Below are 13,307 nucleotides of genomic sequence, written 5' to 3' on the forward strand. Positions count from 1 at the left end.
AAAAATAAAATGCGTTTTTTAGTGTGTGATCGCAAACAAGTATAATAAAAAGATATAAATCTGGTATCGCTGTAATCCCACCGACCCGAAGAATAAAGTTATCTAATCACTTATACTGCACGAGGATCGGTGTAAAAATGAAATAAAACCAATTCTTCACATGCTGTTGATTTTTTCATTCTGCCTCCCAAAGATCGCAGTAAGACTCACATTTATTCTGAGCTGAGGGCGTATACTGGGGTTTCTGTGTAACTCTCTGAAATACATGATTCAGCTGGAACCCCCAGGTTGATCGAGGCACTGTGGACGTCATCTGGCCTATGATCTGTCGGTGTCTGTCTTTTTATTAGGATTGCATAAAAGCGTCGTCTGCCACAGTTTTGTGCATTTCTGAAAAGAAGGACACCGCTGAACAGAAGCCACATGGAGTCCAGAGTAACTGCTGCCTCATTATAGTGAATGGATTGGGAGTCTTCCTCTGTCACGTCACTCAGAGATTTAGCTGGAAACCCCGATGTAAGTGCTCAGCGTAGAGCGCCGGATAACTGTGATACCAACCGTTATGTAAAATGTTCCCAATAAAAGCTTCAACTCAATCCACAAAAAAGCAAGTCCCCAGTCAGGTCCATCATCTGTTAATGGAAATATAGGGGCTTCCATGTTACTGGTAGCACAAACGCTCTGGAAAAGCGAAATGGCTCCTCGCCCCAGAAAAGAAATCCAGCAAAATCTGAGCTCCCAAATCCAAATTTAGCGACTACACGTTTGTCATATAGGCTCACTTCAAATGTGAGGTGGTCCCTAGAAAAATAGATTTGTAAATTTTGTTGGAAACATTAGAAATTGCTGGTCAACTTTTAACCCTTATAACTTCCTAACAAAACAAAATTACAGCAGTATCTTTCCAAAATTGTGCTGATGTAAAGTAGACATCTGGGAAATGTTATTTATTAACTATTTTGTGTCACATAACTCTGATTTAAGAGCATAGAAATTAAAAGTTTGAAAATTGAAAACTTTTTTCCAAATTTTTTGCCAAATTTCTTTTTTTTTTTCACAAATGAACACAAGTCATATTGAAGAAATTTTACCACTATCATGAAGCACAATATGTCACAAAAGAACAATCTCAGAATTATCAGGATCCTTTGAAGCGTTCCAGAGTTATCACCTCATAAAGTGACAGTGGTGAGAATTGTACAAATTGGCCTAGTCATGAAGGTGCAAACAGGCTTGGGGGGGGGAGGTGTTTAAGGGGTTAATGTGACTAATCAAATTCCTCTCCCCTATATGCTTGCTGGATGCCAATTGTGGTTTTAGCTTGGTAGTACTAACGCCTAGATAGCTTGTGCTAGTAGTAGTTTTGTTTTATTTTTTACACTATCCCATCTAATACCATTATTAGTTCTTTTTTCACCATGCCATAACAACTCTAATTATAAATTTGTACCATTTTTCACGACTCTAATATTAATTTTTGACATTCTTTTCAATCCTGATTTTAACCTCTGCCAAACAAGACGTAATGAAAATGTATAGTTAGATAGGTACACATACAGAAAGCAATACATGGCAGCAGGCCACAGTGTATGGTGGCATGTACAATTTTGGGCACCCCTGGTCAAAATTACTGTTTTTTAAAACAGCAATGAGGGAATAAGGCCAGTTAATGACCGCCATTTTAATAAGGATTGGCGGTCGTTAAGGGGTAGAAAATTACAATATTTATGGTTTTTTTTTGCCTAAAATATAAAGGAAATGTGTCATCTTTAACTTTAGGCCTTTTAGAGATCACTTCATCTTCAACTTACTTAACTGTTCACAATAACAGTAATTTTGACCAGGGGTGCCAAAACTTTCACATGTACACAAACAAAAGAAAAAAAGTCCGCACTAACAGCTGGTTAACCCCTTCATGACCCAGCCTATTTTGACCTTAAAGACCTTGCCGTTTTTTGCAATTCTGACCAGTGTTCCTTTATGAGGTAATAACTCAGGAACGCTTCAACGGATCCTAGCGGTTCTGAGATTGTTTTTTCGTGACATATTGGGCTTCATGTTAGTGTTAAATTTAGGTCAATAAATTCTGTGTTTATTTGTGATAAAAACGGAAATTTGGCGAAAATTTTGAAAATTTCGCAATTTTCACATTTTGAATTTTTATTCTGTTAAACCAGAGAGGTATGTGACACAAAATAGTTAATAAATAACATTTCTCACACGTCTACTTTACATCAGCCCAATTTTGGAAACAAAATTTTTTTTTGCTAGGAAGTTATAAGGGTTAAAATTTCACCAGCGATTTCTCATTTTTACAACGAAATTTACAAAACCATTTTTTTTAGGGACCACCTCACATTTGAAGTCAGTTTGAGGGGTCTATATGGCTGAAAATACCCAAAAGTGACACCATTCTAAAAACTGCACCCCTCAAGGTGCACAAAACCACATTCCAGAAGTTTATTAACCCTTCAGGTGCTTCACAGCAGCAGAAGCAACATGGAAGGAAAAAATGAACATTTAACTTTTTAGTCACAAAAATGATTTTTCAGCAACAATTTTTGTATTTTCCCAATGGTAAAAGGAGAAATTGAACCACGAAAGTTGTTGTCCAATTTGTCCTGAGTACGCTGATACCTCATATGTGGGGGTAAACCACTGTTTGGGCGCACGGCAGGGCTTGGAAGGGAAGGAGCGCCATTTGACTTTTTGAATGAAAAATTGGCTGCACTCTTTAGTGGACACCATGTCAAGTTTGGAGAGCCCCCATGTGCTTAAAAATTGGAGCTCCCCCACAAGTGACCCCATTTTGGAAACTAGACGCCCCAAGGAACTTATCTAGATGCATAGTGAGCCCTTTAAACCCCCAGCTGCTTCACAAATTGATCCGTAAAAATGAAAAAGTACTATTTTTTCACAAAAAAAATTCTTTTAGCCTCAATTTTTTCATTTTCACATGGACAACAGGATAAAATGGATCCTAAAATTTGTTTGGCAATTTCTCCTGAGCACACCGATACCTCACATGTGGGGGTAAACCACTGTTTGGGCACATGGTAAGGCTCGGAAGGGAAGGAGCGCCATTTGACTTTTTGAATGAAAAATTATCTCCATCGTTAGCGGACACCATGTCGCGTTTGGAGAGACCCTGTGTGCTTAAACATTGGAGCTCCCCCACAAGTGACCCCATTTTGGAAACTGGACCCCCCAAGGAACTTATCTAGATGCCTAGTGAGCACTTTAAACCCTCAGGTGCTTCACAAATTGATCCGTAAAAATGAAAAAGTACTTTTTTTCACAAAAAATTTCTTTTCGCCTCAATTTTTTCATTTTCACATGGGCAATAGGATAAAATGGATCCTAAAATTTGTTGAGCAATTTCTCCCGAGTACGCCGATACCTTATATGTGGGGGTAAACCACTGTTTGGGCACACGGCAGGGCTCGGAAGGGAAGGCGCGCCTTTTGACTTTTTGAATGGAAAATTAGCTCCATTTGTTAGCGGACACCATGTCGCATTTGGAGAGCCCCTGTGTGCCTATGCAATGGAGCTCCCCCAAAAGTGACCCCATTTTGGAAACTAGACCCCCCAAGGCACTTATCTAGATGCATACTGAGCACTTTAAACCCCCAGGTGCTTCACAGAAGTTTATAATGCAGGGCCATGAAAATAAAAAATTATTTTTCTTTTCTCAAAAATGATTTTTTAGCCTGGAATTTCCTATTTTGCCAATGGTAATAGGAGAAATTGGACCCCAATGTCCAGTTTGTCCTGAGTACGCTGATACCCCATATGTGGGGGTAAACCACTGTTTGGGCGCACGGCAGGGCTCAGAAGGGAAGGCACGCCATTTGGCTTTTTAAATGGAAAATTAGCTCCAATCATTAGCGGACACCATGTCGCGTTTGGAGAGCCCTTGTGTGCCTAAACATTAGAGATCCCCCACAAATGACCCCATTTTGGAAACTAGACCCCCAAAGGAACTAATCTAGATGTGTAGTGAGCACTTTGAACCCTCAAGTGCTTCACAGAAGTTTATAACGCAGAGCCATGAAAATAAAAAAAAAAATTCTTTTCTCAAAAATGATTTTTTAGCCCGCAATTTTTTATTTTCCCAAGGGTAACAGGAGAAATTTGACCCCAAGAGTTGTTGTCCAGTTTCTCCTGAGTACGCTGATACCCAATATGTGGGGGTAAACCACTGTTTAGGCACATGCTGGGGCTCGGAAGTGAAGTAGTGACGTTTTGAAATGCAGACTTTGATGGAATGCTCTTCGGGCGTCACGTTGCGTTTGCAGAGCCCCTGATGTGGCTAAACAGTAGAAACCCCCCACAAGTGACCCCATTTTGGAAACTAGACCCCGAAAGGAACTTATCTAGATGTGAGGTGAGCACTTTGAACCCCCAAGTGCTTCACAGAAGTTCATAACACAGAGCAGTGAAAATAATAAATACGTTTTCTTTCCTCAAAAATAATTTTTTAGCCCAGAATTTTTTATTTTCCCAAGGGTTACAGGAGAAATTGGACCCCAAAAGTTGTTGTCCAGTTTCTCCTGAGTACGCTGATACCCCATGTGTGGGGGTAAACCACTGTTTGGGCACACGTCGGGGCTCAGAAGGGAAGTAGTGACTTTTGAAATGCAGACTTTGATGGAATGGTCTGCGGACGTCATGTTGCGTTTGCAGAGCCCCTGGTGTGCCTAAACAGTAGAAACCCCCCACAAGTGACCCCATTTTGGAAACTAGACCCCCCAAGGAACTTATCTAGATATGTGGTGAGCACTTTGAACCCCCAAGTGCTTCACAGACGTTTACAACGCAGAGCCGTGAAAATAAAAAATCATTTTTCTTTCCTCAAAAATGATGTTTTAGCAAGCAATTTTTTATTTTCTCAAGGGTAACAGGAGAAATTGGACCCCAGTAATTGTTGCGCAGTTTGTCCTGAGTATGCTGGTACCCCATATGTGGGGGTAAACCACTGTTTGGGTGCACGTCGGGGCTCGGAAGTGAGGGAGCACCATTTGACTTTTTGAATACAAGATTGGCTGGAATCAATGGTGGCGCCATGTTGCGTTTGGAGACCCCCTGATGTGCCTAAACAGTGGAAACCCCTCAATTCTAACTCCAACACACCCCTAACCCTTATCCCAACTGTAGCCGTAACCCTAATCACAACCCTAACCCCAACACACCCGTAACCCCAACACACCCCTAACCCTAACCACAACCCTAATTCCAACCCAACCCTAGCCCTAAGGCTATGTGCCAACGTTGCGGATTCGTATGAGATTTTTCAGCACCATTTTTGAAAAATCCGCGGGTAAAAGGCACTGCGTTTTACCTGCGGATTTATCGCGGATTTCCAGTGTTTTTTGTCCGGATTTCACCTGCGGATTCCTATTGAGGAACAGGTGTAAAACGCTGCGGAATCCGCACAAAGAATTGACATGCTGCGGAAAATACAACGCAGCGTTCCCGCGCGGTATTTTCCGCACCATGGGCACAGCGGATTTGGCTTTCCATATGTTTACATGGTACTGTAAACCTGATGGAACTCTGCTGCGGATCCGCAGCGGCCAATCCGCACCGTGTGCACATAGCCTAATTCTAAAGGTATGTGCACACGCTGCGGAAAACGCTGCGGATCCGCAGCAGTTTCCCATGAGTTTACAGTTCAATGCAAACCTATGGGAAACAAAAATCGCTGTACACATGCTGCAGAAAAACTGCACGGAAGCGCAGCGGTTTACATTCCGCAGCGGTTTACATTCCGCAGCATGTCACTTCTTTCTGCGGATTCCGCAGCGGTTTTACAACTGCTCAAATAGAAAATCGCTGTTGTAAAACCGCATTGAAATGCGCAGAAAAAACATGGTAAATCCGCCATAAATCCGCAGCGGTTTAGCACTGCGGATTTATCAAATCCGCAGCGGAAAAATCCGCAGAGGACCAGAATACGTGTGCACATACCGAAACCCTAACCCTAACCCTACCCCTAACCCTAACCCTACCCCTAACCCTACCCCTAACCCTAACCCTACCCCTAACCCTAACCCTACCCCTAACCCTAACCCTAACCCTAGTTCTTACCCCAACCTTAGTGGAAAAAAAAAATATATTTTTTTTATTGTCCCTACCTATGGGGGTGACAAAGGGGGGGGGGGTCATTTACTTTTTTTTTTATTTTGATCACTGAGATATAACCTATCTCAGTGATCAAAATTCACTCTGGAACGAATCTGCCGGCCGGCAGATTCGGCGGGCGCACTGCACATGCGCCCGCCATTTTGGAAGATGGCGGCGCCCAGGAAAGAAGACAGACGGTCCCCAAGAGGCCAGGTAAGTATAAGGGGGGGAGATCAGGGCACGGGGGGGGGGGGATCGGAACACGGGGGGGTGGATTGGAGCACGGAGTGGGGGATCGCTGTGCGGGCGGGTGGATCGGAGCACGGGGGGGGATCGCTGTGCGGGGGGGGATCGCTGTGCGGGGGGGATCGGAGTGCGGGGGGGTTTGATTGGAGCATGGTGGGTGTGATTGGAGCACGGGGGGAGCGGGCAGGAGGACGGGAGAGCGGAGCACAGGACCGAGGGGAGCAGACCACAGATCGGGGGGCTGGGGGGGCGATCGGTGGGGTGGGGTGGGTGCACATTAGTGTTTCCAGCCATGGCCGATGATATTGCAGCATCGGCCATGGCTGGATTGTAATATTTCACCATTTTTTAGGTGAAATATTACAAATCGCTCTGATTGGCAGTTTCACTTTCAACAGCCAATCAGAGCGATCGTAGCCACGAGGGGGTGAAGCCACCCCCCCTGGGCTAAACTACCACTCCCCCTGTCCCTGCAGATCGGGTGAAATGGGAGTTAACCCTTTCACCCGATCTGCAGGGACGCGATCTTTCCATGACGCATATGCTGCGTCATGGGTCGGAATGGCACCGACTTTCATGACGCAGCGTATGCGTCAAAGGTCGGGAAGGGGTTAATGTCAGAGGCAGGGGATTAAAGCAAGCTTGCTCTGCGTAAATCATGTACCAGTATTAAGGAATCGGGTGCTCCGTGAAAAACAGCCAAAGTTCAATACAATGTGCAAGAAGCAAAAGAGAGCACTCACCATCCGGAGAAAACTTCAGTCTTTATTGTGGCAATAAAACATAGCAAGGTCTTACAGGAGAACGAAAGGTGTCAGGAGACTACGGCCATTTCGCGCTGCCGCGCTTCTACGGGTCTGATGCGTAGAAGTGCGGCAGCGCGAAACGGCCGTCGTCTCCTGACACCTTTCATTCTCCTGTAAGACCTTGCTATGTTTTATTGCCACAATAAAGACTGAAGTTTTCTCCGGATGGTGAGTGCTCTCTTTTGCTTCTTGCACATTGTATTGAACTTTCACATGTACGGTTGTTAAATTGGAACAGTTAATCCTAAAAGATGCGCAGTCAAAAATAGATGACGGTGCTGGCTGGACTGGGATCAGGACCCTGATACTGAGGTATGTGGTCTCATGAGTGCGGCTGTCAAATTGGAACCGATATACAAAAACAGACAAGCACAGGCAAAGAGAAACTTTTTTTTGTTTACAGTAAATATCTCTTTGACAGAACTCTACCTTCTTCCCCAAAAACTGGTAAAATAAGAAGTGCCCCCCAATGAAGCCATAAGGAAAACGATTCTACCTTTACAAAAAAGACTGCACAAAAACTCAGTACAGTTGCTTGTGACTAAAAAGCCCATTCTCTGTGACACTGATTTCAGAATATTTGTTTCTATAAATAATATTGAGCTGCCTGACTTCTGCTTTCTAGTGCAATAAGAATGAAGAAAAAAAGTGTAATTGTCTTTCAAATACAACAGGACACATGTCAGCTATACCATATCACTGACCAATAACATTGAGTCTGGCACATCAACTATCTGTCCCTAACCTTATTAATTGCATCTGTAATACTCTTATCTTCTTCATTGCTATATTTTTACACCATACCCTGTCTGAAGTATTTATACAATGCTTTATGGCTTTCTCTTATCTCTTTTGCAGAACTGTATGTGAGTCGCCCAGCCAGGGCATTGGGGTACTCGGTACCGGGTCCGGTCTGCAGGAGGGATGTCACGGTGGCTGCGACCCGGTCCGTAGCCCTGGGGCTCAACGTTAAAGGGGAACGGTCTTTAAAGGGGAAAATGTTTATAAGTCTGTCGTGACGCCACCTGTGGTGTTCGGTCAATAGTGGGACCAACACTGCGTTAAAGGGGTCGTCTGGGGGATGTTATTGCAACACTGATGGTACACGTCCTGCAGGTGAGGCGGGGTCCCCAGGGGTCCTAAGATGTGTGGCAAGGTGGTGAATGCCGATGAATAAGAAGAGGACACAAGTTGTAAGTATTTACCTGGTTTACTGTGGTTGGCAGGCCACAGTCCAGGGTACCAGGCACAGATGATGATGGTCCGGCCAGCTCAGAGGCAATGGAGGGTTCCCTTGTTCCAGTAGAGGTCCGTGAGCCTTTCCAACTAGCGCCGGTAAAGGTGTTGTCCCTGGTGCCTGAAGCTTCCTGCAGAGTCCTCTATTCCCCCTGTCTTAAGACAGGTACCTGCATGACGGGCAGCTTTAGCCATTTTACAGGGACTCTATCATGCCCCGGGCTCCTCAGGTGCTGCTGCATCTCAAGTGTGGTGTGGGCAATGTCTGTATGATCTTATGCCCTCCGGTTCTGCCAAGTATCGTACAGTTCCACTAAGGCCTAGGGCTCCCGGTACCCAGCTTCTGCGCTATGGCTCTGAGGGTGTCCTATCGCTGTTCCCCTCTGAGCCCTGTTCCTCTCCTTTGCTCCTTCCGGCTACTCCACATCCAATCCTTCCAGGTTATGTGTCCCTTCAGAGGCTGCAGCTCCCACGTGGCTGCTCAGACCTCTCTGTCTGCTCTGCGTCTCTCCTAGACGTCTGCTCTGCCTGGTCTCCCAGGACCAACTAGCCTAACTCCTCCTCCAGGTCAGGATACATATAGCTTAGGGAAGCTCCCCTGAATCCGGGTCTTGAGCTCCTCCTCCGGGCCTGGATTCAGAATATGTTGCACGTGTGTGCCTTACCTGGTGAAGAGAACTCCTTTGCCTCTGAGCATGACATTACCTTCCCTGGAAGAAAAGCAGCATCACTGCAGCAACCGGTCACCTGGGGTGCTGCATATGCTCTGTCATCCTGTCACTATCCTAAATGATCCTAAAATGGTTGCTGCATTCCCACCCTCTGCTTTTATACAGGTTTTGATAGTCCCTCCTGATTGGCTGGATAGACCCAGTGTAAAATGGAGAAGCCCAAGCAGTCATACTTGATGCCATATGAGTCTTTTGTGGCTCAATACGTCACAATTTTTTTTTTGCGATTCACACATACCAAATAGCAAATAGTTCAAATTCGCAGGGAGGTGCATATTTTTTTTAAATGCAACACAAATCCGATTTGCATCAAAGTGCTCATTTCTATTCAATTTAATGATGATTTTACAAGTTAATGATCAAATATTATATTACGCCACTAATGTTTACTGAACTTGCCTTGTAGAACAGCAGGATAAAATTGATAGCAAAGGCCAAAAACAATGCCAAGAACCGAAGGTTGTAGAAATTTCTAGACAGATAATTCTGGAAAAGACAAAAATATTATGGGTTGGTGAGGCGACATTAATTAGACATTGTCAGGAAGCTGCCACCAAGATGAATAAATGTCAAGGGACAGCTTAAAAATGAATGTTCTAATGGTTAAAGAAAGAGAATGTGTCATCAGAAAGTGTCATTGTTTAAGTTTTTTAGGTTATACAGTATCATCAGTTACACAGGATCTACCATTTATAATAAGTGATGTCACAGCTCACCTCCTCTCCCTCTTGTACATTGATACTATCTTTATGTATTATAGATAACAGGATCCACTATTCACATTAGGTGATATCACAACCCTCCCTATCCTCCTACATTCACAATGACCTTCGTCATAATGAAAACACAATCATTAAATTAAATCCTTCAAAACAAAATTCAGTATTCATGTGCCCCTCGGGAAGTAGGAGAGTAATATTAAGCCTAGTGCAAGATATTTTTTAACATTCTGTTAATAATTACATGGAAAAAATTTAAATTATGAAAACGTAACATACAAAATTATTTAAAAAATGGGTAATTTTCCAATGACACATTTCCTTGAATTCAGTAAATGAGTACAAAAGTGATTTGGGTGCTATTATTAGAAGCTATAATAACATTACATGGGTAACTAATCCAGCAATATACTGTATTGTGTGCCATGTTAGGCTACTTTCACACATCAGGTTTTCGCCGTCAGGCTCAATCTGGCTAAATTTAAAAAAACCGGATCCAGCAAATGTTGCCACCAGATCCGTTTTTTCGCCCATAGACTTGTATTAGTGACGGATTGCGCTGGATGACATTGTGTTTCGTCCGGTTTTCACCGGCAAATCTGCCATTTCCAGTTTCTGGAAAAAACGTCCATAGCAACCTTTTTTGTCTCCGGTGAAAAAGCCAGAAGCGTCGGATCCGGCGCTTCCGGCTGTTTGCTAGAATGGAAGCCTATGGGAGCCGGAAGGTGCCGGATCGGGAAAATGACGGATTCCGGTTTTTTAAACTGAGCATGCTCCAAATTTTTTTTATCCAATTATTTGGATATGCTAGTCGGATCCGTCAAAAAAATTGATCCTTCGCATCAGTTTTTCACAATCTGCACCGGATCCGTTTTTTCCAACATTCGCCGGATTGTGCCTGATGGAAAAAACCTGATGTGTGAAAGTAGCTTTAGGAGGAACAGTCACTTACCAAGAATTTTATTCTCTGGATCTCCAGCTCATTCCAGAACTCAAATCCTCCTTCTGAAGCTTCGCCTTTCTTTTCCTTAGGTGGTGCTTTCTTTGGTGTAGTAGTGACCTCTGGTTCTTCAGGTTCCTCAGGGGCAGGAGCTGCTGCTTCTTCTACAACGTCACCTTTTTCTCCATTCTCTGAGCTGTTAGTAGCCAATAGAAATATAAATCATGCAATTATGTGTTAGAGCAAATAAAAAAGATGTTAAAGTCAAGCAGGTAATATTTCTTATGTAAGGCCTACAGAATTTCTGGACTCTGATACTAACTCTGCTTTCTCCTCTTCTGGTTCTGGCTCTGGCTCTGGTACAGGTTCTTCTTCGACTGGCTGTTGTTCTGGGGCACCATCCAAATGGATGGGTGCTTCTTCTGACTAGAAGTAGTAGTATTGGTCAATATTATTACGTAAGTCAAACCATTGAACACTTGGGCCAAATTGCTTGAGCAATATTACTTACATCAAACTTCCTCCTCAAAATGGGAGATCCTTCAGGTGTTGGTGGTTCAACTGGTGTTGTGTCTCCCATATCGCCTAAACCACCAGGAGCATCGGGAGCACTGGATCTATAGTGTCCACCATCCTTTTTGAGATCAAGGCCAAACATTTCTCCACCTTCCTCTTGTACTTCTTCTTTGCCAGAGTCCACAAAGTCCGTTGCGTCTCCAGACTCAGGTAAGTCATCACTGATCACTGCGGGAAGTCCATCTCCATGAACTTCATCTTGAGTAGGATCTGGCATACTGGCCAGAATTTCGGTTACAGTTAGTTTCTGAGCACCTTCCACAAGACTACCTCCAAACAATGTGTGCCATATTAAGAAGAATATGCCCTTGCAGACACTGTAGATGAAATGAAGCGTTCCAATTAATAAAGTCCACAGGAATGAGATAATGGCCATCACTATTTCCTTTATGGTCATCTTCTTGACCTTGTAAAAAAAAGAGAAATAACCTTGTAAACCAAACAATACATTTTTCATTTCTATGATCTACATATTCTAAAGCTTCATCACAATAGAAGGACATTTTTTTCACTAGCTCACTTTTTTATCTTACCTGCATAGACTGAGTCACAATCAGCAGAGTCATCTCAGTAATTAGAAGGCAGGTGATTGATTTATGACAAGTCTAGGGTAGAGCTGTTTACAATAGGGACAATATATATCTTAAACATAGATAAGGCTGGGTATGTAGCTCCTGGTGTCTCGAGAAGGACTATATGAGGCTTTTCCATATAGAACAGTATAAACATGCTATATTGCCAAAAGTACTTACCTTTCGATACTGTCTTCTAAGATTCTTGTAGGTAAACATTTTGAAGAAATTTATCACATTGTTCATAAAGTCTCCAAAAGCTGAAGTAGCTTCAGGTGCATCAGACCCATTCTCTGCTTCCTCACCTTCACCAGATCCTCCTCCACCATCATCATCATCATCTTCAGCCTTTTCTTCTTCTGGCTCTGAGATTTGTGAAGCAATCTGCATCTCAAAAATTGTGTCTTCGCAGAAGTTGACAAAGAGCTCCATTTTCTCTGACTCTCCTCCTTCATTGACCACATCAAAGATAAATTGCCGCTTAGACTCTTTGACCTGCGGCATTTCCCATTGTGCTTTGTTGGTCTCACTAATCTCAAAGTAGATACGTTCTATTTTTTTGCCTGCTCCCATAATCTCAATTTTGCCAAGATATGGCTTGAAGTAGTTGATAATGCAATCAGCCAGCTCCAAAAAGTTCTGCAACCTCGTGTCATGAGGAACATGCTCTGACAGGTTAGTTAGTAACACCGCCACATTGAAACCAATATCCTTAGCAGGTTCCTGGAAGCGGTCGGCAAATTCTTCAAAGTTGATCATTTCATTTTCATCGGCCTCTGAGCATGAAAGAAGGAACTGGATCTCGGATGTTGTATATTGCTTCTGGCTATCCATTGCCTTTTGGAAATCTTTTTTAGATATGAGACCCCGAGGATCGGTGACGTAATCTCTGCAATACAAGAACAACTCACATCATTCTTGCTAATATTTCCATTTTTTTGATGGATGCCTTATGTGTATGTTTCAGAAGTCCATGCATTAAATGGAAAGCTTTTGTCCAACAGAAGGGGGTGGCTATCTGTTTGCGCTCTTAGAACGGTGTTCTGAGCATTGGATCCCCGTGCTGCCCATATGTCCTAATAAGGCAACTGCATAATCTCTTTAATTGTGTTGATTTTTTTTAATCATCAATACTCTACCTGAAAGCATCAGAAGCTACAATATCCTTGAGCTTCAAGAACATGTCGAAGAACTTGAGTATCATTTCCACGTTGCTAGAAGATTCTACCAGCATGTCCACCATCTGACGAGCAATAGTTCCATTTACCACATTACCTGAAGGGGGCAATATAGACGCAGACATTGTTTGGTATATTACATTAAATATCATTCATGGTTTTATGACTAGAAATAAA

General features: G+C 43.2%; 1 protein-coding gene across 10 annotated transcripts in view; it reads right to left on the minus strand.

The window, feature by feature from the left end:
- RYR1 (ryanodine receptor 1) overlaps window positions 1–13,307 on the minus strand; it is a 179,866-nt gene that overhangs the window by 11,129 nt on the left and 155,430 nt on the right. For all 10 annotated transcript variants that reach the window (XM_069746587.1, XM_069746582.1, XM_069746583.1 and 7 more), the window contains 6 exons: window positions 13,092–13,227; window positions 12,133–12,841; window positions 11,316–11,786; window positions 11,127–11,230; window positions 10,817–11,000; window positions 9,545–9,631 (listed from right to left, as the gene is read on the minus strand). In XM_069746587.1, the coding sequence (XP_069602688.1) occupies window positions 9,545–9,631; window positions 10,817–11,000; window positions 11,127–11,230; window positions 11,316–11,786; window positions 12,133–12,841; window positions 13,092–13,227 (1,691 nt within the window). The remainder of the gene's footprint in view (window positions 1–9,544; window positions 9,632–10,816; window positions 11,001–11,126; window positions 11,231–11,315; window positions 11,787–12,132; window positions 12,842–13,091; window positions 13,228–13,307) is intronic.

The sequence above is a fragment of the Ranitomeya imitator genome, chromosome 2, assembly GCF_032444005.1.
Source record: "Ranitomeya imitator isolate aRanImi1 chromosome 2, aRanImi1.pri, whole genome shotgun sequence".
NCBI lineage: Eukaryota > Metazoa > Chordata > Amphibia > Anura > Dendrobatidae > Ranitomeya > Ranitomeya imitator.